At 43.0% G+C, this 27,888-nt stretch overlaps 1 protein-coding gene across 2 annotated transcripts in view; it reads left to right on the forward strand.

The window, feature by feature from the left end:
- Positions 1 to 27,888, forward strand: part of TTLL7 (tubulin tyrosine ligase like 7) — a 329,157-nt gene that overhangs the window by 290,944 nt on the left and 10,325 nt on the right. Inside the window, exon 21 of one of the 2 annotated variants that reach the window (XM_077450361.1) lies at positions 15,038 to 16,338. The exons of the other annotated variant lie outside the window; for it this stretch is intronic. Coding sequence (XP_077306487.1) covers positions 15,038 to 15,149 — 112 coding nt within the window. The 3' untranslated portion in view covers positions 15,150 to 16,338. Of the gene's footprint in view, positions 1 to 15,037; positions 16,339 to 27,888 lie in introns of those variants that run through there. 2 annotated transcript variants of the gene reach the window in all.

A 27,888-nucleotide genomic window follows, 5' to 3' on the forward strand; every position in this document is an offset into this window, starting at 1 on the left:
GCAGTATAGAGGACCACCCACTACCATCAGTAGAAGGCAAACCCTTAACAGCCAGAAAACTGCTGGAAAAAATGTTATGTATGAAATACATTTAAAAACATAGGGGTTAAAAAACGGCAGAAGTGTTTTATAATAGTTGATCTTGAATACAGAAGCAGACTGCACCAGCATTGTCCAGCAGGTACTTACAGTGAAAATCACTTTACGAACTCTAAATATTGTGTTGACGGGTAATATAGGTACAGCAGATTTAAGTGTCCATGATCTGACTGAATGCCAGGCTGTTTCGATCATGCAAAGATTCTGCATTTTTTTATGTCACAGCTTTCCAACCAACTTCCACTTCCCACACATTTCGATGAACCATTAAGGTATCCCATCATAGTGATCAGCCAAAAGGAATGTATGGAGTGAGAGAGAGCACTGATTCTCTTAGAGTCTTTGGGGGCTCTGAATTAGTCGGCAGGTATATGCATGCCCCTCTAACAGCTTTTTCATTCAAAGAGACAGGTGACTCCAATGGCAGACAATGGCAGCACCACTTATCTCAGGAAGAAAGACTAGCAATAAGTGCAAATTTTCTAATTAGCGCAAGAGGTTGTTTCCCCTTGACCAGGGGTCTCAAATCTTTCTAAACAAGCAAGAGTAAAAAAAATTACACAGCACCAGTGGTCAATAGGATGAGGGGTAGTGCCACACCAGTAGTGTCAGCGGGAGAAACAGTGCCCAATCATTGGTGTCAGTGGGAGGAATAGTACCCCATCTTTGGAGTCAAGGGGAGGGAATAGTGCCCAATCTTTGGCATCAGTGGAAGGAATAATGCCCCATTGTTGGCATCAGTGGAAGGAATAAAGCCCCATAATTGACGTTGGTGGAAAGAATAGTGCCTCATCAATGGTGTCAGTGGGAGGAATAATGCTCAAAGATAAAGTTAAGCAAAGGGTCCCATCTGGCCCACAGGCTGCAGTTTGGAGACCACTGCCCTAGACAATGGTAGTCTGTTGAGGTTAGGGGCTTCCCACAGATTCAATTCATGCCTCATCTGAAAAAGGCCAAGCTTGTGTACAAAGACTTTTTTTCTCACCATACATTCAATTGAAATGCAAAAGCACCTCAATCAAGCTTGAAGCAGCTTAGAAGAATTTATGAAGCTCCTACCATAATGATCTCAAATGTAAGCTGAATGCACCTGCAAGGGTGCTGCATTTGCTCATTTACCCAAGTCTTGTCACATTGTTTAGCAAACTCTGTAATTGCAATGAAACAAGATAATCAGTTTGGGTGGTCAGAGACAAGCACACATCTCCTTGAGAATGACAGAAGGGGAGACATCTGCCTTCGATCGCACTGAGATCCTCCACTATGTGTCCTCTGACTTAGCGGACAGACATAAGCTACAAATACAGTTTCTTTATTCAATCTTCTCAGTTAGAAAAGGGAAGGATTTGCCCAAACATATTTTATAAGTTGTAAAGTTTTGAATAGTATAGACACAGAGGCATACGGGGATGCTCATTTTACATTGTGCTGGTTAGAACATTTTATAGTTGAAGAGCCTGAAAAACAAGGTGATGACTTCTTATAGTGCTTTTCTGGAAAGTAGCAAAACTCCCTTCAGAGGTCAAGCAGTATGTGGAAGGATTAGGTTCAGGGACATACATACCATTTGTGCAAACTGTGCAGCTGCACAAGGGCCCTCAGTGATTTATGGGTACATTTATGTCCAGTTTTACCACAGGTGGGTCAGATGGATTCAGGGGCTATTTCCACTGCCATGTAGACTTAGACACAGCCCATTCCTATCTAACTCTCATTCCACAAACAAGTCTTTACTTGGTCAGTATGGGGGGGGGGGGGGGGGAACAAACAATTGGTTTCACAGAAGGGCCCCTTGATGACTCTGGCTGCCACTATTTGAGATTCTATAGATTAAATAATTTGAGCCTCTGGAAAAAGTTTTGAAATTTGGGTAGCACTAATATTGCATAAAAAAACACTGACAGAATAAAGGGCTGGGTGCACAAGATGAAGAATAGATGATATTACAGCCAGATGGCAGCCGTTATGATCACTTCAAAGTTGGGTTTTACTCTATCGTCACTGCGTTCTTGACGGTCGAAAGTTCAGAGAACTTTTGCGTGACCGTGTGCTCAAGCCAAGCTTGAGCGGAATTCCGTCTGAAAAATCTTGGATGTTCTGCTCGTGTGTACGAGGCATAAGAGTGCCCCTACTGGATTCTGAAGCACTCTTCACATCAGTGTTTCTTCCTGGTGGGGAATTTAGTCATGCCCACAGTGTGTGCACAACCACCATTGGCATGGAAAGATTTGTACCCTGTGCAAAGCAATGACTGGCACTATAGCTAGTCTCATCTGATCTGTGTGGTCACGTGATTAGGAACTCTGACCAGCCTTGGACACAGACAATTTGCATCCAAGAAAGGCGTTTCTGGCGGTATACAAACTGAGGTGATGTTTAGTTGTATCTGAATTCATTCATTCATTCATTCATTCAATAAGGCCTTATTGGACAGAGGTAAAGGCACCTGGCAGGTCTTAGCCTTAAATAAGCTCTACAAATTATTTCAGTTTAAATGCTCAGTTAATTTGTATATCCTTGTGACCGATCCTATCCCCCACACTCCGCTTAAGGCCGCGTACACACGGGCGGACTGTTCGCCCAACTTTGTCCGCTGAACAGTGTTTGGGCGGACAGTCCGCTCGTGTGTGGGCTTTCAGCGGACAGTTTCAGCGGACAGTTGGACGGACAAGGTTTTTCGGAATTTCTGAAAAACTGTCCGCTGAAACCTTGTTTCAGCGAACAGTCCGCTCATGTGTAGGCTTGTTCGTCAAACAAAGTTGCGCGCATGCTCAGAAAGGATTTTCACGCCGAAAGCTATAATGCAGTGTATAGGACGTCGTATTTTTCGTCCCGTCGTACGTGCCGTTCACGTCATCGCGCACAGTTTCAGCAAACTGTTCGTTCGTCGTGTGTGGCCATGTCCGTCCATGCTAATTTTGAGCGGACTGTTTGCCGAAACTGTTGGACGGACAAAGTTGGGCGAACAGTCCGCCTGAGTGTTTCCGTCAGTATACCGCTTCCTAAGTCCTGGAACACGAGTCCAATGGATCTGGCTATAGGAACCCCCAAGAACTAGACAACACGAGTCTTGGAGTACATCAGGAATAGCCTTTTATTTGAGATCTCACACAAATATATACATCAGGATGACTAAAACCTAACCTAATTAGCATGAGCTAATTATCTAATCATTGACCCAGACTAGTTGTCTGAGAGATAAGACTTTTCAGGGTAAGACTTTGCGTCTCCTAGCTCACTGACTGACTATTCAATACACATTACCATAAACATCAATACAGGGTTAATTAGCACAAACAACAATGTTTGGAATACTCTTACAAGCCAGACTAGACTAATTTACACAACAGACAGGTGGCTGGAGTTGATGACATTAGCGTCTAACAGTTTGTGTCCCAACAGTATGATTCAGTCACTATTGCCTATATGGCGTGTACATATTCAGAGTCTGTGTGTCTTGGAAGGGGGGGGGGGGGGGGGGAGACACGGACTTGAATCCAAGTAACACCACCTCAGGGGTCCCCAGGTATATAGCTCACACAGAGCACCATTTTCCCAAATGCCAGGGCCCATAATCGGTGGGCAAGAGGCTCACATTCAGTCCCCTCCAAAAGCCTTGTTCCCGGGTAGGTCTGTCACAATCCTTTTCACATTTGTTAACCTACAAAGTTCATACAAATACCTGTTAAAGGGGCCAGAATGTCCAACTTCCGTTATGTGGGTGACAAGATGCGACAACTGTGGCAGCGTTATCAGCCCATTTGCTACTCATGCTGAAACATGGAATTTCTGTAGGACAGCATAGTCAGCCTGCCACATTAAAGGCAGACACACTTCTGAGTGTTCTCCCAGGGTCTTTAATTGACAGCAGCTCTTATAGGCAGTAAAGCTGTCAATACTCCATAGCAAGAGACTATAACACTATGACACAGACTATGGAAGAAGCCATCTGTATTAGTACGCATGCAACAAGAACAATTGATACTTTTTGTAATACTTTTTCTTTATTTGTGCTAACATCCAAAATTTCAGGACAAGCTTTTGGGGTGTGCCCACTTCTTCAAGACCTAAGCATATTTTATGGACATTTTTACATGTGATTTCCCTGCCTCGCTGTGGTTGTCTGACAAAGCAACTAGCAAAAAGACCATTATTAGCCAGGCGCTTGGGATCAAACACTTCCTTAGATAATCTCCGGCAAAGGGGAAAGCAGAGGAGGGAGGGGATGTGTTAGCCTCCCTTCCCTCTGCATCCCTGTTGCCGGTGCTTGTCTGAAAAGTGATTGAAGCCTGAGACAAGCGCCACCTATTAATGCAGCCATCGCTTTACTTGCGGTAGGGGGGTGTCCTATCCAACTATGTACCTAACCTTTCACAGCACATACAGTGGGAAAAAAATATTTGATCCCCTGCAGATTTTGTAAGTTTGCCCACTTACCAAGAAATTAAGAGTATAATTTTTTTTATAGTAGGTATATTTTAAATAATAGAGACAGAATATCAACCAAAAATCACGATACAAATATTATAAATTGACTTACAGTTCAGTGAGTAAAATAAGTATTTTATCCCCAAGCAAAACATGACTTGGTGGAGAAACCCTTGTTGGCAAGCACAGAGGTAAGATGTTTCTTGTAGTTAGTTACCAGGTTTACACAGTCTGGAGACTGGCTAGGCAACTACCTGACCTTAATGTGCTTCTTCTTGAGCCACTCCTGCATTGCTTTGGCAGTATGTTTTGGGTCATTGTCATGGTGGAAGACCAATCCACAACCCATCTTCAGTGTTCTGGCTGAAGGAAGAAGGTTCTCATCCAAGAGTATACAATACAATACATGGCCCCGTCCATTGGCCCCTCAATGCGCAAAGTCGGTGTGTACCTTTTAGCAGAAAAACAGCCCCAAAGCATACCTCCGTGCTTGACTGTAGGGATGGCATTCTTGGGGTAGTTTTTCTTCCTCCAAACACGGCAAGTCAAGGTAATGCCAAAGAGCTCAAATTTCTCCCAATCCTTCTCTGAGTTGTTTAGCTGTTCATTGGAAAACTTAAGACGGGCCTGTAGAGGTGCCTTCTTGAAGAGGGGGACCTTGCAGGCGCTGCAGGATTTCAATCCACGGTGGCGTATTGAGTTACCAATGGTTTGTTTGGTGGCTGTGGTCCCAACTGCCTTGAGATCATTCACAAGCTCCTCCCATGTAGCTCTGGGCCGATCCTTCACTTTTCTCATCATCCTTACTCTATGAGGCAAAATCTTGCATGGAGCTCCAGAACAAGGGTGATTGATGATTATTTTGCATATCTTCCATTCGCAAATAATTGCTCCAACAGTTGTCTCCTTCTCACCAAGCTTCTTGCTGATGATCTTGTAGCCCATTCCAGCCTTGTGCAGGTCTACAATCTTGTCTCTGGCGTCCTTTGACAGCTCTTTAGTCTTGCCTATGATGGTAAGGTTTGAAGGGAACAAAGATTCTGTGGTCAAGTGTGTTTTATACACATAATGAGTTGTCGTTAGGAACGCTTTCTTATGTTGACTGGACTAATCTGTGTACCACATGAGCACATACTGTAGCCAGTCTGAGGGAGCCAGAATTATTGTTGGTTGCTACGGGATTAAATTCCTATTTTACTCACCGAACTGCATCATTTTATAACATTTGTATCAAGTGTTTTTTCTGCATTTTTTGGTTGATATTCTGACTCTATCAAATACACCTATGATAACAATTCTAGTCCCTTCATTTCTTTGTAAGTGGACAAACTTACAAAATCTGCAGGAGATCAAATACTATAATTATTTTCCCCACTGTAGGAAGATTGGACAAAGTTCTACATGACAAAACACTGTTAAAAGTTCTTTAAAGTTAGAGAAAGTCAGTCCCCTGTAAGTGTAACTAAATCAGAGCGGTGCATAGAATATACTTTTCTTGCTAATGTTGCGGTCTGTTTATACTGTGAATAAGCAACTCTTATGCCAGGTATGCTGACACTGGATGTTCACCAGAATGAATTAGGTGTTTCCAGAATCACATCTTAGCCTTCTTTGAACATATTTTATCTAATCCTAGATATTTGCAGAGAAGCTGACAAACTGCTGGTGAAAACCACCGCCTGGAAACATATTGCTTTTTCCTCCCCAAAGTGCAGAACAATGCAAGATGAGCAGCAAGGATGTTTCCTCTCTAATAAACTACATTTTACTTTTCTGTAAATTTACAAGCATCAGGGACCTGTCTGGGCCAGAGCTGTATGTCATGCACCACTAATGGGAAACAGATACCTGCTCCGATCTGCACTCCAGGAGGATCTTGATGGCCTAAAGCAGCTGGATAACTCCCATGGCTGGGCTGCTCACTAGGGGGCACTGTTGCATAGCTTGCTAAAACAGCATCAACTGCAGGCAACAGGCAGCATGATAGAATGGATTTTTAAGACTGTCTATTTTTCTGAAGTCAGAATGTCCTTTAAATTTAGCTTTACCCTCATTTATTAAATCTTCAGCAGTCAGATTATTTATATTTATCAGACTCTAATCTGGGTTAAGGCTACAGCCTTTTGTTACCTGCCTCTATGTTGTGAAACCTCCCTCTCAGAGGCGTAGCTTTAGACCCCTTTCACACTGGGGCGTTTTTCAGGCATTTTTCAGGCGCTTTAGCGTTAAAAAAAGCGCCTGTAAAGCGTTTGAAAGAAGCCTCATCTGCAGTCCCAATGTGAAAGCCCAAGTGCTTTAAGAGCCCTTTCACAATGTCAGCGCCCGAAAAATGCTCGTAAAGCGCCGCTTAAACTAGCAGCGCTTTACCAGCATTTTTCGAGCGTTATTGGGGTGCTTTTAACGCCTGGTAGTGGCCAAATAAAGGGTTAAAAGCGCCCACAAAACGCTGCTGCCAATAGCACTTTTTTTCAGGAGCTTTTCAGGCGTTTTACAGGCGCTTCCCATTGATTTCTATGGGAAGGGGCACTTTAGGAGCATTGTATTCACCGCTCCAAAAGCGCTGCAAAGAAGCTGCTTGCAGGACTTTTTTTGACGCCCTGCCAGCGCAGCGCCTCAGTGTGAAAGCACTCTGGCTTTTACATTGGGATTGCAGTTGCAGCTTCTTTCAGGCGCTTTACAGGCAGTTTTTTTTAAAGCTAAAGCGCCTGAAAAACGCTCCAGTGTGAAAGGGATCTCAGTGTGAAAGCACTCTAGCTTTTACATTGGGATTGCAGTTGCAGCTTCTTTCAAGCGCTTTGCAGGCGCTTTTTTTAATGCTAAAGCGCCTGAAAAACGCCCGAAAAACGCCCCAGTGTGAAAGGGGTCTAAAGCTTGTGGGCCCCGATGCAAACGTTGACATGCCCCCCCCCCCCCCACTACTTCCAACGTGCACATCCACCGCATGCCAAGATGCTTAAAGTGGCATAAGAGTTTTGTGTTCAGAGGAAAGGGACCCCTGGCAGGTCACTTGGCAGAGCAACTTTCCCATCCCAGCACTTTATACAGCTCCCCCCACACACACTACACAAGGCTGAAATCGCATTCCTTTACACAGTCTGTCGGTCTTCACAGGGTTTATGTTGCCCTTCTGACCCGCGAAATTCTCTGATCAGAAAGGCAGTGTAGTTGCAGTAGGCAGATACACCCTGTGAAGGAATGTGATTTCAGCCCTGCGGAGGAGGAACAGTATAGAATGCTGTAATAGGAAAGGAGCTCAGCAGCCAGGCATGCAGGGTGGAGGGGGTGGTCAGGGAGCTTGAGGGGGGGGACTTAGATCTGGGAGGGCCAAGCCATGTTACACACGATCTGGATCCTGCAGCCCTTCACGGGCTCTCCGAGGGGGTGTTAAGGGATTTGTTTTAGCAATTCCTGAAGGTTTCTCTTTCAGTGTTGGCAGGTTTTGGGAAGGTCACCTCCGGGAGGTGTGTGTCTTTTCCCCAGTTGTCAGCAGGGAATTGGGGTTAAGTAGACATCCCCAGGTGGGGGGGGGGGAGAGAATCCCATCTGGTGACTAGGAGACACTGAGCAGTGTGATACCTTACCACTGACATCGGCCCCATCCTGGCTACAGGACGGCACTCTCCTCCTCTTGCCTCTCTGAGCCCGGTTACCATTCCATGTTGCCAGCACACAGCACAGACACTTCCCCATCCTGGGCTGTTCTCACGCAAAGTAGAAGCCCAGTACTGGAGCGTGGCTGTGGGGCCCTAGGGCAGATCGGAGCTGGATTTTGTGGACGATATGATAATATGACAGGGAGGCTGCAGGGGCCCCCTGGAGCTAGGGGTGGGGTTGCGATTGTGACCCCTGCAACCCCTTATGCTACGCCAATGCTCCCCCTCATGCTCCATATGTGCAGTTTAGGCCCCTTTCACATGCGAGGCCATTCGTTTTATCAGCTCTGTCAAAAAAATTTCAAAGAAAAAACAGATGAACTTTTACATCAGTTTGTCATTCTTTTGTCATCCGTTCCGTTTTTTACATCCTTCAGTTAAAATCCTTAATTAATAGGACAAGAAAATGCTGCTCCAGGTGAGTGATGGAACCAGGTAGGCTAAAGAAAGGACTCCTCCAAGGGGTGCTAGCCTCAGCTCGCCAGCCAAGCAATTTGGATAGAGGGAATGGGTGGCTGAACACTGAGGTAGTGATGAATCCCTTTATTGTAAAATCTGTAACATGAATAACACCACAGGACAGGCAAACAGGTACAGGTAGACGCGTTTCACACAGCGACGCTGGGCTTATTCATCAATGAATAAGCCCAGCGTCGCTGTGTGAAACAGATCTACCTGTTTACCTGTCCTGTGGTGCTATTCATGTTATGGATTTTACAATATAGAGATTCATCACTACCTCGGTGTGCAGCCATGCATTCCTAGAGTCCTTAACCACTAGAGTCCTGGAGACATTTACTCATGCAAGAACCGACTGTTTGCCTGTTTACCTCCGTTTTTCATCTGATCCGTTTTTTAAATGAAAGAAAAATAGGGCATTGATCTGTTCCAAAAAACGGATGTTGACGGAAGCGTATGTAAATAAATGATCATCCGTTTTTCTGTAGAGATGCATTGATATCCATTTTTCATCAGTCAACACATGGATGAAAACCGGACAAACGGTCCGCATGTGTGAAAGAGGTCTTATGCCGTGTACACACGACCGGACTAGGTCCGACAGTCTTCCCGATGGACTTTCGCGGAGTTCCGGCAGACTTTCTGAATGAACGGACTTGGACACACACAATCACACCAAAGTCCGACGGATTTGAAAGTGATGACGTACGACTAAATACCTGCCCTAGAGTCGGTTTTTGTCTTGGAGACAGAACTAGGAGCCAGCATGATTCCTAGAGTTATAGGCAAAGAGACATGTCTTACAGTAATGGGTGGAGTAGTTTTGTAAAGTGAACCTGTGCTTAGCCCCTGTAGTGTAATCAACAAGTTCAGCTCAGTCCAGGAATGTGAACAAGGCACATAGAAAACAATTGTTTTCTATGTGCCCTTGCAGTGACCTGCCTTTGTTCAGTGTAGAAAAACACAGTTCACCACGTGTAGTATGAACTATCCCTATACCGATCCTTTTTAGCATATGTGTCTATTCTGTCTGTTCTTTACAATGCAAGGCACTATTTACCTTATTATCATTTTTTTTACTTTTTTTTTTTAACTTGTCCTGTACACAGGGCATTGTTTACTTTCAGAATGTCTGCACTTTTCTGCAGCGCACCGCAACCTACTTGTGAACAGGGCACATAGAAAACAATTGTGCCCTTGCAATGACTGACGTTGATTGAGTGCAAAAAAAAGCAAAAATAAAAACACCAGTCACCGCACATAGAGGGAAATTAACACTGATCGGTGCAAGCACTCCTCTCCCAAACATAAAAATTAAGCAGATGCTGCTCCTAATTACCTAAGAGGCCCCGCCCCACATATATACGCCTGTACAAATGTAAATGCATGTGTCGGGGTGCCTACAGGTGGAAACATTGATTGCGATACCTATGTTACATATTGCCCTGCACCCCAGTGTGAGAGCAATTCTAGCATAAAACCTCCTCCGTAACACTAAACTGATGACCCATGGGGGGCCTTTGAAGCGTCGCTGGAAAATATAGGGTACAGAAGTATTTCTCCATTTCATGGGCACACACAAATTGAAGGTTTGAGATGTTTAGTATATATTTACTCAGTGCAACCTCGTATTTATTTTTTATTTTAATTTAATGTGTTTTTTACTGAAATTTTGCATTTCCTAGACCTTTGCAGTAATTTTCAAGTCAGCTTCAGAAAATTCTGCCTATAGGCTTCTGAGATGTAAATCTGGCCCTGCTCCCAGTCCCATCCTAGTAGTAATCTACTAGTAGTCGCACCTAGTAGCAATCTGTAGCAGTATTCTATATGGAAAACTGACATATTCCTTCGGTTAAAGAGGGTGGACCTGCACTAGTTTCTATTTCACTCTGAAATGAAAACTGGTGCAGGTGGCACAGATAAACCTGAAACAGGTTTATCTAATTAGTAAACGCCATTTCTGACACTTCTTTGTTAACGGGGTTGTAAAGGTAAACATTTTTTCACCTTAATGCATTCTATGCATTAAGGTGAAAAAACATCAGACAATGCCGGCCCCCCAGCCCCCCCGTTTTACTTACCTGACCCCTTGAAAGTCCCGCGCTCGCACCTGACATCCTCTTTGCCGATCAGCCTGGCTGTTGATTGGTTACAGTGGATGGAATGCCTTGGTCTCTCGTTAGGATCGGGAGAACGGGAGAACTGACTGCCAATCACAGTAGTCCTGATTAGAAAGTCTGTCCATCCGTCCATCCATATAGACTGACTTAAAGGGATGCTGGGGCTAGGCAGGAGGGGGTTAAACAGCAACAGATTTTCTCTAAGATGCCATAACATGGATTGCAGCTACTCAACATTCCACCTCAAGGCCCTTTCCTTGCTTTACCTGTGGTTTGTAGTTTTGTTTTCTGTCGTATTAGTCCAACAATTAACAAGAAGCTCCATGAACTATGCACATTGCTATTAAGTGTCTCATTCACGACAATTAGCAGAGTTGCAATCTGAACATACCTGCGCACCCGCCATAATTCATGCTGTCATTCTACCTCTCTTATCTTTTTTCGTTATTAAATAAATATCTCATTTCAAAGGAATGAGAAAATGGTCATTTCTGACCGGGCTCTCACAAGCTAGATGAAGGACTGCAAAACATTTCAACGGTAATTGGAGCCAGTGGTGCGTCAGCATAAAAGCCAATTGTGTGTGTAATACTCCAATTGAGTGTGAAGTGTTTAGTGTAGGGCCATGGTCCGCATAAAGAAATCACAATCCATCGGAGAAGGAACTAACACTTTTTGTGTGAGTTTTCTGATCTCTTTTATGCTCTTATGTCTGAGGCGGCACGGTACGTAGCCTGTTGGTGTTTATTTCCTTTAGAAATCTGTGAAAACAAGCAGACAAACATGGCGGTATGATGGGCCTTTCCTTGCTTGAGTTGACAGCACAAACAATTGAAAGGGGGAGACTGAGGAGACTGACATTTCCGAAAGTGTTGGGTTCCCAGTGGATTTTAGCAAAGGATTTGACCTAAATGAAACCGTTTTGGGCAGATGGAGGGTATTTACATTTTTCATATACAGGTATACCTGTTTGTAATATTTTCTTAATGTCAGCGGGTCTTTAAACAGAATCCACCATCTTCTCTCCCTGGCCCTCTTAATGTAAAAAAGATCCCTCCATCACTTCTCCATAGCCCCCTTACCTAATCCAAAAAGAGATCCCTCCATCCCCTCTTCCTTGCCCTATCTAATTAAAAAAAATCCCTTTGTCCCTTCCCCCTAGTCCTCTTACATAAACTAAAATATAAAAAAATAACCTTCCATCCTCTCTCATTAGCCCCCTTACCTCATCTACAAAAAGAACCCTCCATCCCCTATCCCTAGCCCCAATGCCATGACCAGGTCATCCAGCACCAATCTGCGCCACCTCCCCCCGTTCATGATGTACAAGCTTAAGGGTTTCCTATGCCGAGCAGTCACTCGCTTTTCAAAATCACTGCTGCTGTCACTACTTCTGTAAAGAGGGAGTCCGGCAATTTTTTTTTTTAAAAAGTCAGCAGCTACAAATACTGCAGCTGCCGACTATTAATAAATTGGCACTTACCTTTCCTGGAGTCCAGCGATGTCGGCAATCGCTCGGCTCTTTGCTGCTGCCAGCGCCATTCTCAGTGTGGGAATCAGGAAGTGAAGCATTGCTGCTTCACTTCCCGGTTCCCTACTGCGCATGTTTGAGCCATGCGGCGCAATGGGAATGGTCCGCACTGTCTCTGGGACCCATGTGTGTCCCAGCAGACAGCGCGCTGGGACAGGAAGAGGCATAGACTCCCACGGGAGTCTATGCCCGGAAGTGGGTGAAAATACCTGTCTTAGACAGGTATCTGCCCCTTCCTCCCCCCTGAAAGGTGCCAAATGTGACACCGGAGGGGGGGAAGGTTCTGAAAAGCGAAGGTTCAATTTTTGTGTGAACCTCTGATTTAAGCCTTGTCACATTAGGAAGGCGCCTCTGTCCCTAAAGTGGATCAACTTTACCTATAAATGTAATTGCCCAGTTATATTATATTATGTACATTTAGGGAAGAATCCAGGCCTTTTTTAAAGCAATCTACTGAGCTGGCCAGAAACACCTCTGGAGGGAGTCTATTCCACATTTTCACAGCTCTTACTGTGAAGAAACCTTTCCGTACTTTGGAGATGAAATCTTTTTTCCTCTAGACGTAGAGCGTACCCCCTTGTCCTCTGTGATAACCTTAAAGTAAATAATGCAACACCAAGTTCACTATATGGACCCCTTTTGTATTTGTGCATGTTCATCATATGCCCCTTTAATCTCCTCTTCTCAAGAGAGAATAAATTCAGTTCCTCTAATCTTTCCTCATAGCTGAGCTCCTCCATGCCTCTTATCAGTTTGGTTGCCCTTCTCTGCACTTTCTCCAGTTCCCCGATATCCTTTTTGAGAACTGGTGCCCAAAACTGAACTGCATATTCCAGGTGAGGTCTTACTAATGATTTGTACAGGAGCAAAATTATATCTTTCTCTCTGGAGTCCATATCTCTCTTAATACGAGAAAGGACTTTGTTGGCTTTGGAAACCACAGCTTGGCATTCCATGCTATTATTGAGCTTATGATCTACCAAAACTCTCAGATCCTTCTCCACTATGGATTCTGTAGTCTTTACTTTACTGTATCAAACACTTTTGCAAAAATCCAAGTATGCCACCTCCACAGCCACCCCTCTGTCCAAGGTTTTACTTAACTCCTCATAAAAAGGTTTGTTTAACAACTTCTGTCTTTCATGAATCCATGCTGTCTGTTGCTTAAAATATTTTTTTCCAGCAAGAACTCATCTATTTGTTCTTTTATTAAACTCTCCAGTATCTTCCTGACTATTGAAGTTAAACTAACAGGTCTATAGTTACTTGGTAAAGACTATGATCCCTTTTTAAATATAGGCACCACATTGGCTCTATGCCAATTCAGTGGTACTATTCTAGTCCTTAATAAGTCCATAAATATTAGAAACCATGGCTTTGAAATGACAGAACTCAATTATTTTAGGATCCTTGGGTGGATGCCCTCTGGTACAGGTGCTTTATCCACCTTTATTCTGTCGAAATATTTCTGGACCATATCACTTTTGAGCCATTGTGTATCATTTGGGGCTGTGTCAATACCATCTCCATTATAGACACAAGCTCCCCTATGCTCATTTGTATACATAGAGATGAAGAAGGTAATACATTTGCCTTCTCTTTGTCTCCAGTCACCCACTCTAGATTATTTTGTAAAGGGCCTACATGCTTAGCTGACCTTTTTACTGTTAATATATTTGAAGAATCTTCTGGGGTTTGTCTATATCTTTTGGAATCTGCCCTTCATTTTGAATTTTTGCATCTGGTTCAAATTTCAGCCACTTAATGCTAAACTGGCCAGAATATTCTGTAGGTGGCCCTGTTGGCACCACCTAGTTTCGTACATTTTTCAATCGACCTTTGTTAAAGTAGCCGGGAGAATAATTCTTGGCCGAAAAGCATCAGTTGACCAGAGAATCGTGGGCACAATGCACAGATTGCAGACTCTTCCTTTAGCCTCAGTTCCGTACTGAGGTATGGACCTTCAGTTATGAACCTGGAGGAAGTAGACAATGGGCAATAAATATGGGGGAATCACTGCCCTTGTGCTACATTGAGAGCTACAATCTTTCTGCCATGGTGGCAGAAGAGATGTTTAGTCTTCAATTCACAGATCTGTGTGAATAGATGATGTATCTGTGAGGGCAGAGAAATGAAAAGCTGTGCCAAATTCCTAAATAGACAGAAGCTCCTTGCGATTTAGGTAGGAAGGGGCAATCCGATGAGGGTAGTAGAATGGCACTATGTTTCACTGATTGAGGGGTGGTAAAAATGCATCCCAACCGTGGGGTTTTATCAACCCCCCCACACACACTCACAAGTGTAAATGAACCCCTCAATCTGGGTGAAGTTGACACAACTCCCCCTTTATTTCTTTTTATTGATGGATAAGTTGCATCATAAAACACAAATCAGTTGCCTCTTGACAATTAGCTCTGTGAAATATAACTCTTTATTATTACGTTGTTGACAGAATTCTTACTGATATGTGATTGGCTACCTTAGCTGCAATAAAGAGAGAAGTTCTTTTAATTATACAATGTGTAACGGAGAAGTAGAACTTTACTTCCGTTTTATAATTACCTGGAAATGAGATCCCTCTGCAAAGCCAACCTAGAAATGATTTAAAGTATGCCTGTTACCAAGTACAGAACAGAGGAGATATTTGTGTGGGCCAAACCAGTGTTTTCCTCACATTTTGTCACTAAATATAATTAATCATGTGTGTATTTGTCATTTTGTTGACTTTATCTGTGTTTTCGTTGCAGGTATTTACTGCCGGTGGTCCCACAATTCAGCATTAAAATGTCATCTTCCAGCACTGGTTTGGCGGGATTGCCTCGTTCCAACTATGTGTTTACCTCAAGACTTCACCATTAATGAGGGAATAGAATGTTTTTTTTTCTTCCTTTTGGGCCTTGTAAATAATAGCATTTTAATTTCCTGTCTACTTTCTGATGGTGCTAAGCACAGCTGTCCTACTGCACCTATACAGATCCACTGATTATTTACTGCAGATGTTTGAACTATGCTAATTCGTTTACAAGATCCCAGAATGTCTAGATTCAGGCGAAGCCTTTTTTTTGTTAATTTTCGGCACAGTATACAATGTATAATTAATAGAATGCTAACTTATTTTGCTTGTATAAGGAATGATGTGATATTTATCAATATGTATGCTAAAGTGTGCCACATCATCTATACACATTGAAGATGGATATTTTATGTTCTCAGGCACACAAGGGAAACCATTTTGTGTCATAGAACACATAAAGGCAGCCATTTTGTGCAAAAGGGAATGCTTGAAGGCAGCCATTTTGTGTGATGAAACACACAAAGGCAGCCATTATTTACAAGGAAATGCTTGAAGGCAGCCATTTTGTGTGATGGAACACATAAGGGGTTGTGTGCTGAGACCCCTGAGGGAAGCCATTTTGTTTGCTCAGTGACTGAAGTTTATCATTTCACTTTGTCTTGACGCTAGAATATGGTGAATTGATAGGCTCTGTTTTGGCTTCCCTACAAAATATCTGTCTCCGCTGTTTTTGATGGCTACTTTAGCAAGCTGAAATGCACAAAAAATTAGATAAGTAGAAAAACAATAGGAACTTAATACTGAAAATGCAGCAGTGTTTGGGGAAAAAAAAAAAGCATATTATCAGCCAAAATCTTGACAAAAACGCAATCCATTATTTGAACATATTGCATTTATTTAAGAATGAAGATGGTGGAGGAATGCTGTTTCGTGTTTGCTTGTGAATGCCTCCGACCTTGCTGGCTCCATAACAACTACTTCAAAACATACCAAAATAACAAACAGGCACATTTTCAGTTCTGTTCTTATTTTACCTAATTTCCTACTCAATATCATCCCTTTTTATTATTATTTTACCTCACAAACTTTGTTATTGATTGATTGTCAGCATTTCCAGTTGTGTCTTTATTATTTCAAATGCAGCCATTTTATTATTTCAGTGTATAGCCTTGTGTCTGCCAAAAATTGTCCTAGCTGTCACAAACTGTTACGTTTATTTTTTATAAATGAAAAATGTTGAACGTTTTAACAAAATCAGTGTGTTCTTGGCTGAATTGGGAAAATATGGGTGACCAGTCAGGATATGGTGACAGGGACACAAAACCTTCCAGTTTCATCCAGTCATCTTTTCACAATCGTTTAATTGATTTGACGCATGTATCAATCCATTCTCTCTAGTGGTGGCCATACATGGTGCGATGACATTGAACAATTGATGTCCAATTCAACAATACAATCGAATTAGACATCAATCGAATGAGACCAAAAGGGCACAGCTAAGCATTGAGAGACAGATAATGATGATTTTGATTGACTCAAATCAATCGGTTGTGTTGGAAAAAAGGGTACAGGGTCACTCAATGGTGTTTTAGGTCCTTGTGATTCATGATCAATCTACATGTAAGGCATTGTTCACACAGAGTGTACAATACCGTATGCCTGTGCAGACATGCTGTGTCCCATTATGACACTCCATGTCTGCGATAGTGTCGGTCCCCGAATTTAGGGACCTGCACAAATACGGATGTCATATTGGAACACAGCAGCTGTGTCCATGCAGCCGCTGTATCTCAATAGACATTGGCACTGCTTGCACAGGGATACACAGAATAACAGTGTATTGTACGCCCTGTGTAAATGAGGCCTAAGGGTACAAAAAAATGGCATTGATCGACCCTGTATGATCAATAATTTTCCACCACAACTGACTGCCTTGGGTTGATTGGAACAATCATGATCTATCGCTCATTCCTTGGCCATACCATTTTGCTTGATGACTGCAAAGAAGAGATACCAAGGACTGCTCACAAACCACCAAAACACCAGTTTGACATGCTGTAATTTCTTTTCATGCTTGACATACTACCTAGAAATGATAAGTGAGAAATCTGTGATGTTGTTATGGGCAACGCAGGCAGTTTCACTTAGAAAAGGCCCAATGATGCCCAGTTTGGCTCCTATTATTGACTGACTCAGTCTTTACAGGTTTAGGCTTTTGTCCCTGAATGCCAGAAATGCCACCACTCTCAGTCAGTATTTGGGTAAATTAGGTGCTTGTCCTTGGTTAGCCCAAATACCATTTTCTGCCCATTTTACCAACCACCAAAATAACTGCTGTTTTGTCCATATACTGTACCTAGTAGACTTATGAGCTTGTACAGTAAGGCCTTGTTGACATGGGTGTACTACAGCGTACACCCATACGAGGGTCATGTTTTACCTGCATGGGATGTACAGGTGTTCAGGGGGTCCGGGCACCCTCACGGATGTCAAATTTGGGAGTTGCGGCTGTGTCTGTCCAGCTGCTATGTCCCACATTTGAATTAATGGGCCTGCCTGAATGCGAATACACAATCTGTACATCGCATATTGAAAAACACTGTCCTTTGCATGGATGTACATTGTAGTATGCCTTTTTGAACAAGGCCTAAGGTAGTGGAAAGGGAATATGCTAAGCACAGTAAACAATGGAATCCATTCTACACTAAATTCTGATTATTATGGGTTAGTACGCATCATAAAATCTATCCAAAAGAGGGAAGTGGCACCTGTCCTTACCATAAGTGCTGAGACAGCCTATTTTCAATTTTCCATCATGGGCATAGCAAATAAGAGCAACTTTAACTGCTGGCAAGGTCAATAAAACCACAGCAAGCTGTGACATACAATAACATAGGAAAAAATAGGCCGGGGGGGGGGGGTGGGCCAGCTCTTCCAAAGACTCTTCTGAAAGGCCCAGAATTCCCTGGGGCACACGACTTCCTGAGTTCAGGCCCATCCCATCCCACATGCCCCAACCAATCGTTCCCCTTGTCATATACTCAGCCATGCCCGCATCAGTCAAGGCTCTCTTTCCCTAGGGAGGGGCTCAAGAGGCCTTCATGTGTTTGGGTTTAAAGGGATGAGGTGGCAACCCTAAACAGATCACATGCTCAGCACTATGGCAACTGTAGATCAAACAGATGCTAAGATGGCAGCTTCATTAGCTGTAAAGAATAGGAAGGTTTAGTTCTGCTTTAATATAGTACAAAGTGGTTTTTGACTATGCACAAAATGGAGAAATGCAATAAGATTGATTTAATCTGGAAATCTGGAAGTGGAATGGTTGCTATGAGTTAATGTACTGAAAAGACTTTACATGGAGGAATTTATGTTAAATGCTGCCAGGCTTATATAAACACTTCCACATGCTCAAGTTGTAGATTCAATAAAACATAATTAAATGTACTTTTGCAAACAGCTGCTAAAAGTACCTGATTTACTCCAAGTATTAGCCTACTGTAATTGAATGCAACAGAGTCTGCTGTTCTGCGCTGTCCATCTAACACTGCATGCTTCTAGGTAGTGATGGACGAACGTTTCGCCCGGCGGTCGTTTCGCGGCGAATTTCCGACATTCGCGGTCCGCACGTTCGAACGCCTTTTTCCGTCGTTCGCCGCGGCGGACTTACGTGTTTAATGTATACAAGAACTTTAACCTTTGGTGACACGTTTATCATGTGATACAGGACAGCCAATTGAGACATGACAGCACATGGACACTTGGACATTCCCCCTAACCTATAAATACACCCGATCCGGTGGCCATTTTACATTCTTTCTTCTGTTACGATAGGGACAGGTTCCTGTGTGGAGTAGGGAGAGATAAACCACTAGCTATTTGGTACACAAAAGTTCTTTTCAGGACTGGTATAGGTGTTAGGTGTTGATAGGTTTGCTGTGCTGCTGATTCTTGCAGCAGCCTGAGTGTCTTTTGTTAGTTTAGAGAAAGGGAAAGGACGGTGTATGCTACAGGGACAGCCAGATTAGTCTTTCATCATCATCATCATCATCATCATCATTAGCTGTTACTATCAAGGTCCACAAAAGAGCTGTTCCAGTAACCACTAATCGTTCTCTTTTTTTGCCAATTTGTATAGGGACAGGAAGGAAGCAGTGTTGTCAGGCAGTGAGGGTAATTTTAAAGACTTGCTGTTATTATTAGTTCCACAAAGGTTCTTTTCAGGACTGGTATCAGTGGTACAGTAATAGGCTTGTACATGTATAATATTCTTTCTTCCAAATATAGAAAGGATATTATACTTGACTGCTGCCCTTCTGCTGCAGTCTGCTAAACATTCACAACTCACTTGTTCCACAAAAGTTCTTATAAGGACTGGTAACTTGGTATAGGGTGCTACGGTACATAGGCTTGAGTGCGGTACAGTCTGCTGTTCTGTAAGGACCGCTATCGGTCCACAATAGATAGGGTTGACGTGCACCACTGCTGACCGCTGCCCTATACTGCAGCAGTCCTTCAGCGGTATAGGGACTGACGTACAGTCTGCTCACTTCCTTGACCCAAAAAAGCACACCGTACTATATGCCCCTACCCTCCTCTTTGAAGAGGTTGAGCGGTGTCATATTTCTACTGGGGCTGCTTATGATATCCCTGTGCTGTGCTGACTTCCTCCTGGGGGTTCTTATTATGAAGGGATCACACTATCCCTGTGCTGTGCTGACTTCCTCCTGGGGGTTCTTATTATGAGGGGATCACACCATCCCTGTGCTGTGCTGACTTCCTCCTGGGGCTGCTTACGGTGCTGCTGTCAGTGCTGTATGTCACGGTGCTGCTGTCAGCGCTGTATGTCACGGTGCTGCTGTCAGCGCTGTATGTCACGGTGCTGCTGTCAGTGCTCTGTATTACGGTGCTGCTGTCAGATGCCTCTATCACGGTGCATGTGTCATTCCGGTATGTCACGCTGCTGGTGATCATCTCCTGCACCCTCTTCTTTGCCTACCCTGGTCCCTGACCTTCCCTCTCCTCCATTGCCTTCATTAGCTCCATAGTCCTGAATTGTTAGAACAATTTCCCAAATAAAATAAAAATGCTTGTAGTTATCGATCCCAAATTCACCTCATACATGTATTATGTCATTGTCCAGATGGTGGGACTACGTTTTACCCCCTAATAATTACCACGTGGCCGCAAATTCGACATGAAGGTTTGCAAAGTTCGCCTCCCATTGAAGTCAATGGGGCCCGCGGCGAACGTTCGGTTTCGCGAACGTTTGGGTCCGTTCGCATTTCGCTTTCGCGAAACGTCCCGTCGGAAGTTCGTCCATCACTACTTCTAGGCAGGAAATAAAGTAGAGTGGTAACCTCATTAGTACCCTGCTTCATTGTCCAGTCACAGGCTGGGCTGAGTTCTAGATCAGCCTAAATTGAGCTCAAAGAGGGAGCTGGCAAGGCTGTCTGGTAGGGATGTCTGATTCAAAGGACCAATTGAACAGCTTTGGTAGATGGCAAAGTTTACATGTATGCATTTCAGTGTTTACATTTTTACCGCTATTAATCTTTAAATCCCAACTCTGGCCTGGACCAAATTCTAAAATGTGTCATCTTTCAATGCATATGGGGGAAGCAGGGTGGCTAAGTGGTTAGCGGTTCTGCGTAGCAGCACTACGTCATCGGTTTGAATCCCAACCACAGCATTACGTGCGCAGAGTCTACATGTTCTCTCTGTGTCTGCAAGGGTTTTCTCCGCATACTCCAGGTTCTTCCCATACTCAAAAGACATACTGGTAGGTTTATTGGCTCCTTTCTAAATTGGCCTTAGTTTTGTGAGTGAGAGACCTTAGATTGTAAGCTCCTTGAGGGCTTGACTGATGTGAATATACAATATATATGTAAAGCACTGCTTTAAATTTAAAGCGCTGCAAAATAATACCCCCTTCCCCCCCATGGTGCATGCAGGATACGTTATTTAGTTTGTCTAGAGGGAATCCAATAGAGAGTAATACCCTAATCCATGATGCTGCAGCCTTCCTCCCTATCAGTTTCAGTGGTGATGACTAGTACACCGAAGTCACCATTCTTCTGTGGTCGTGTTGGGGCCCCTCTCACTCACTTTCTCACATACAATGCAGGTGGGTGTGTATGGTGTGAGGGATCCTTTTACTCCCAAGTTGGACCTAGCCTAATTCTCCAGGCTTGTCCCCGGTTGTAGCCAGAACTCCCCATAAATGCTAATGGCTTTCTGGTAGAAATGTGGTTGCATTTGTCTGGCCAGGGGTTGGGAGGAACAAGGAGCTCCCGGTAATGTGCCCCCTGGAAGTGGTGTCCCATGGATGCCAGAAAAACACTTTGGGTTTGGGACCTCACAGAATTTCACTGGCACTTGGTCACATCACTTAATGCTTTTCTTTAACATGCCTCTTGGGCAGGCCTTATGGCTAGCCTAGGGGAGATTTTTATATTGACCAAAAAGCCTACCAAATGTTACTGCACTTGGCACTTTTTGTTTATTTCTTTCACTTTTTATCGTGGGTACTAGCTCTGCATGTGTGTTTTTGTTTTCTCTCGCAGAGATGGAGGGTGCAGTATATCAAGGCCTGCTCTGATGTCAGGGAGAGGATCTGTGGCCTTTAGGTCTTTTTTCTGTTTCCAACCTGGGGAGTATTTCTTTGGGAGAACTTTCCACCAAATACTTGGAGGATAGGCTTTAACGGGTCCCTAAGGTGCAGGGTCCACCTGGCCCTGGGCCAAGGTAGACCATGGAGTGCCTTTCCCCTGTCAGGCATCTTGCACCTTGGAGGATCAGGGATTGAGGTTTGACCATTACTGTACCCTTGTGCACTTTTTTGTGTGCTGTGATTTCAGTTCACTTAACAAGAACTGCACTGTGGAACTCTGGAAAAAAAAAAAGACCATAGGCTATGTGACAGAAATTTTTTGGAACCAGGCCAGAGTTCAGCTTTAAATCATGGTTAGCTGTGTCTCTATGGTTATCATGTCACTGCTGTGCAGTGTGTCCACTAACCACAAGGTTCACACATAGAGCACCATCTGCTGATACGAGTGACCATTGGAAAGTGCTATAGGTCTGTCAAGATCACTTTAACACTAAAATTAAATGTGGCTGATAGTAAGCCTATAAGTCTCCTAATGGTAACCCTGTTATGTCTTCATTGGATAGCTGTATTGCTTAGAAAATCTTATTGCACTAAGAAATTAATCTCAGATAACATACTTGTTCAGATTAAGAACATCTAAGGGGGTAAGGAAATGTAGTATTTCATAGGAAACCAGAAATGAAAACATATTGCTACTACATGCTAAACATCTAACCTCATATTAGCTGCTGCTTTTTGTGAGACAGAGGTGGTCTGACTCTCCTATGTGCTGGCAGTGCAGAGTATTTTACCCCTTGCTGCAGCACGTAGCAGATATAACAAAGTAAAAGAGTCCCATATTGATTATTGACAGTATATGCAGAAAAAAATAACAAGGGTTTCATTGGGTTTGAAAGAAGAATTACAGGTATGGATATTTTACATAGTTACATTGGTCCAGCTTGGATGAATTTAACTATGCATATACCATATCTGGCCTATTCCCCTGGAAAATGGAAATCACAATAGTAGGCACCGCTTTTCCAGTGATCTGCACTTGCTTCCAGGTCTGGTGCTGAGCAGCTGCCCTACTGCATTCTGAGCAAAGGATGTTGCCTGCACGGCACAGGTACCATCGAGGAAACACTTTGCATTTTTTCAATAAATGCAAAGTATTTGCTGATTGAACCCAGTGAAGAGGTGGGGCAATGATGTCACAATCTCCACCTCATCCAATTAGAGAGTGATTTGCTTTTATTGAGAAAATGTAAAGCATTCTCTGAATGCCAAACGGGGCAACCTCCTGTGTTGTAAGTAGCAGGGCTGCCATTTGGCATGAGACCCGGAAACTAGTGGAAATCACTATAATAGCAGTGCCTACTACAGTAATTTCCAGCTTCTAGAGCAGTGGTTCTTAATCTTTTTTTGAGTCACGGACCCCTTTAAGAATATGATGAAAGCTATGGACCCCCATGATGATACAAATTAAAATCGTAAGCATAGGCCAACAAGGGGCCAAGAAACACTTAGCGATCGGCACTATAAGAAGTGGCAGAGTTTATTTTCTTTCATTTCTTTCAATTGAAAACCATTGATTTGGACAAGGAGGAAGGCTGTATAGTGATGTAAATTATATTTTTTATCTGACCCTCATGGTCCACTGAACCCCATCCATGGACCTCTTCGGGGTTCGTGGACCCCAGGTTAAGAAACCCTGTTCTAGAGGGATACCATAGGTATGCTATAAGCATAGTTGCATTGGTTGTAGCTAGATCAGTTTTACTCAACCCTTTTTCAGTCAAGACACCCTTTAAAAATTATGGACAGTCTTGAGGCACCCCATTCTAAAATGTAAAAGCCATTCTAATAGTTTTACATCATGCAGCAACATCCACAAGTCCCAACGTTAGATGTGATTAATTCTTCCAAAGCCAATACACTTTTGCAAACTGGTTCTGACTAGGGATGAGCAGAACACCCCCCGGTTCGGTTTGCACTTTGCAGGAGAACATGTGAACAGGCAAAAAATTAGTTTCAACATGCAAACACTGTTAAAGTCTATGAGACACGAACGTGAAAAATCAAAAGTGCTAATTTTAAGGGTTAATATACAAGTTATTTTCATAAAAAGTGTTTGGGGACCTGAGTCCTGCCCCAGGGGACATGTATCAATTCAAAAAAGTAATTTAAAACTACTTGCAGCTATAATGAATTGTCCGTTCTCGGCAATACAGATAAAAGTCATTGAAAAAATGGCATGGGGGTCCCCCCAAAAATCCATACCAAGCCCTTTGGGTTTTTTAACATTTTGACACTTTTTTTGTGAAATGGTATGGGTACAATGTACCTGTTACCATTTCAAACAGGGGGGCCGGGATCTGGGTTTCCAGATTCTGATAAGCCCCCCACCCGCAGACCCCCACAACCATCGGGCAAGGGTTGTGGGGATGAGGCCCTTGTCCCCATCAACATGGGGACAAGGTGCTTTGGGGGGCTACCCCAAAGCACCCTTCCCATGTTGAGGGCATGTGGCCTGGAATGGTTCAGGAGGCGGGGGCGCTCTCTAGTCCCCCCTCTTTTCCTGTGGCCTGCCAGGTTGTGTGCTCGGATAAGGGTCTGGTATAGATTTTTGGGGGGACCCCCATGCCGTTTTTTTCAATGACTTTTATCTGTATTGCCGAGACCCGACAATTCATTATAGCCGTGAGCAGATTTAAATGACTTTTTTCCTTTTGAAATGTCATTTTGTGCAGGGACTGTTCTAAACACGGGAAAAATGCGTCACTTTACAGGCATATTATAGACATCCACCAGGTATGAAATTTAAATATTTCACTTTTATTGTTTCACTTTAAGCATTATTAAAATCACTGCTCCTGAAAAAACTGCAGTTTTTAAAACTTGTTTTTGCATTGATACATGTCCCCTGGGGCAGGACACGGGTCCCCAAACACTTTTTATGATAATACCATGCATATAAGTCTTTAAAATTAGCACTTTTGATTTCTCCCATAGACTTTTAAAGGGTGTTCCGCGGCTTTCGAATTTGCAGCGAACACCCCAATTTGTTCGCTGTTCGGCGCACAGTCGAATTTGCGTCTGACTCAAAAACCGTGCTCATTCCTAGTTCTGACTAGTGTTCCAATGTTTCTCTTCTCCCTCAGTTTTTCTCCATCACTCAGCTAATGTGACCCCAAAACTGATGGAGAGGGAAAGGATGCTATGTAGGCGACTGACATCCTCCCTATGAACTTATGATGCCATTGGTGGTTAGGACGCCAGAAGCTAAAAGGTTGTAATGGAGCTCAATGAAAACCTGTGACTTATGCCGCGTACACACAACCAGACTTTTCAACATCAAAAGTCCGACGGAATGATTCTGGCAGACCATTCTATCGTGTGTGGGCTGCAGCGGACTTTTGATTTGCAAAAGTCTGACAGACTTTAGAAATGGAACATGTTTCAAATTTTTCCGACAGAACTCCGCCGGACCCAGTTCCTACTGAGAAATCTGCTCGTGTGTATGCTAGTCTGACGGACAAAAACCGACGTGAGGGCAGCTATTGGCTACTGGCTATGAACTTCCTTATTCTAGTCCAGTCGTACGTCATCACGTTCAAATCCATCGGACTTTGGTGTGATTGTGTGTGGCCAAGTCCGTTCATTCGGAAAGTCCGTCAGAACTCTGTCAGAACTCAGTCGAAAGTCTGTCGGACCTAAGTCCGGTCGTGTGTACGCGGCATAAGTGTAACTAAAAAGGCAGGTTTCATCCACCAGCTTGTATACAATTTTTGGTAAATTTTTAGGCATTTTGCCAAGGCACCCCTGAAGAAACCTCAGGGCACCTTGGTTAAGAAAGGCTGAGCTAGACCAATGTAACTGTGTAAAAATATCCATACCTGGAATTTATCTTTACGTTACTACAGCAAGTGCACTGGAATTGAATTCTCAATACTGAGCAACCATGGCAGAATGGAATTCATCATAATGTTTGTTATGATTCTTGCAATTTATTAAGAAGGTTTCTTTTTTAACTTAACAAACCTGGAGTTTCACTTTGGTGCACATCTTATTCACCAAACGTCTTTTCCTTTCAATGTTCTTTATTTATTAAAATCACATACTCCAATATATGTTTGCTTTTAACTGATTTCCCATTTGTTCAGTGGCAAACTACGACAATGTGTCATTATGAAGTCACTTCAGCAATATCTGCAGGCGCTGTAGAAATCACAAACCTTTCTCATTTGTTTACGTTTGTAATTCAGTTTAATTCTGTACGATGCATTTTCTTGTCTGTAGATGAGTTAATGCGCCTAATGTCTCATTTGCATTTTGTATTTGTTTCTTAAGGCATTTTTAATTGAGAAGTGTGGTAATTGCTGTAACCATTTTCCTGTCGTTGTAACATTGAATTGTAAATTGTAACATTTTGGTACCTTAGTGAGGGAAGGAGTTCTCATGTCGTAGAGATCATGGCTGCATTTTGCACAGAATAATAGAAGCACATAATGGCCTGGGCAAACATGAAAGTCAAAGGCTATATAGACAATAAATATCTGTAGTGATATTACAGATGAACTCTAGGCAAACACTTGAATCCAATTATGTATTTGTTTAAAAAAAAAAAAACATTAAAGTATATCTAGACCCAAAAAAAACAAATGCAATTTCTTTTTTGTTCATTGAGGGTCACAGGAAGTCTTTAACCTTTGGGGTATACCACTGCCTACAGGAGGATTGGGGTGTCCCTCAATGTACTCCAAGGAGAGGATTTTGCAGTGAGTTGAAAAATCTTTCATTCTTTCTTGTTTATTGAGGATCACAGGACATCTCTAATCCTCCAGCAGATGACAGAGTTTTTAAAGACTTTCTGTGTCCCTCATTGGACTCCAAGAAAAAGGTTTTTATGGCGAATACAGAAATCTTGTTTTCTGTCTCCTTCTTTAAGTGATACAGGAAGTCTCTAATCCTCCTGCAGATGGCAGTATTTAACGATTTCCTGTTTCCCTGAATGGACACCAAGAAAAAGATGTTATGGTAAGTACAAAAACCCTACTTTCTTTAATGACAATGAGGGACATGGGGTGTCTCCAGTGCTCCTGCAGATTGCAGTATTTACAATAGGGAAAATAATTATTTGATCACCTGCAGATTTTGTAAGTTTGCCCACGTACAAAGAAATGAAGGGTCTATCATTTTTTATTTTGAATTCTTTATTTAGATAAGGCATACGGTAATACAGAAACCTCAACATTAGTGTACATACAGTGGATCACCTCCACGAACAAGACCACATGCACAGACATCACAGTGTTGTCAACGATGAACACAAATATTTGAAAACCAGGCAGTGGACTTCAGGGTCTAGGAAGTCTCTGCATCCCGCACAGTATTTTGATGGTTAACACTGTTTTATTCAAAGTGGGTTCTATAATTTTTTTATCATGGGTGTATTTTAAATGATAGAGAATATCAACCAAAAGTCCAGAAAAAAACATGATACAAATGTTATAAATTGAGTTGCCCTTCAGTGAGTAAAATAAGCATTTGATCCCCAAGCTGCCATGATCACTTGGTGCCCCTGTTCTTCATTCCAGCACCCGGGTGTTGGCTGTTACTTTTCTCCTGTTTGTGTTCACCTGGAAGATGATTGAGCTGATCAGTCACCTGATATAAGCAAACTGAACACTCTATCCCATGCTTGTGATAGAGACAGACTTACCTGCATTGTTCTGATCAAACCTCCCATTTGTCTGCCCTGCTTGCTGTTAGATTTTCTTGTATATGACCCGGATCGGATATAGGACTATTCCCTGAACTCAGCCTGCCTTATTACCTTCTTTACATAGCTTCTCTAAATCCTTAAGGTTTCTTGGCTGTCGCTTGTCAACTCGAAGTTTAAGCCCCCTCCATACATTTTCTATAGGATTAAGGTCTGGAGACTGGATAGGCCACTCCACGACCATAATGTGTTTCTTCTGGAGCCACTCCTTTGTTGCCTTGGCAGTATGTTTTGGGTTATTGTCATGCTGGAAGACCCATCCATTGTCATCCAAGCTTTTGCAATAAATGGGCCCCATCCATTGGCCTCTTAATGGAGCAAATGGGGCAAAGTCGGCCTGTACCTTTAGCATAGAACCCGACCCAAAACATAATGTTTCCACCTCCATGCTTGACCGTAGGGATGGTGTTCTTATTGTCATAGCTAG

The sequence above is a fragment of the Lithobates pipiens genome, unplaced genomic scaffold (assembly GCF_037356315.1).
Source record: "Lithobates pipiens isolate NorthernLeopardFrog02 unplaced genomic scaffold, aLitPip1_a1.2 Scaffold_23, whole genome shotgun sequence".
NCBI classification, from domain to species: Eukaryota; Metazoa; Chordata; class Amphibia; order Anura; family Ranidae; genus Lithobates; species Lithobates pipiens.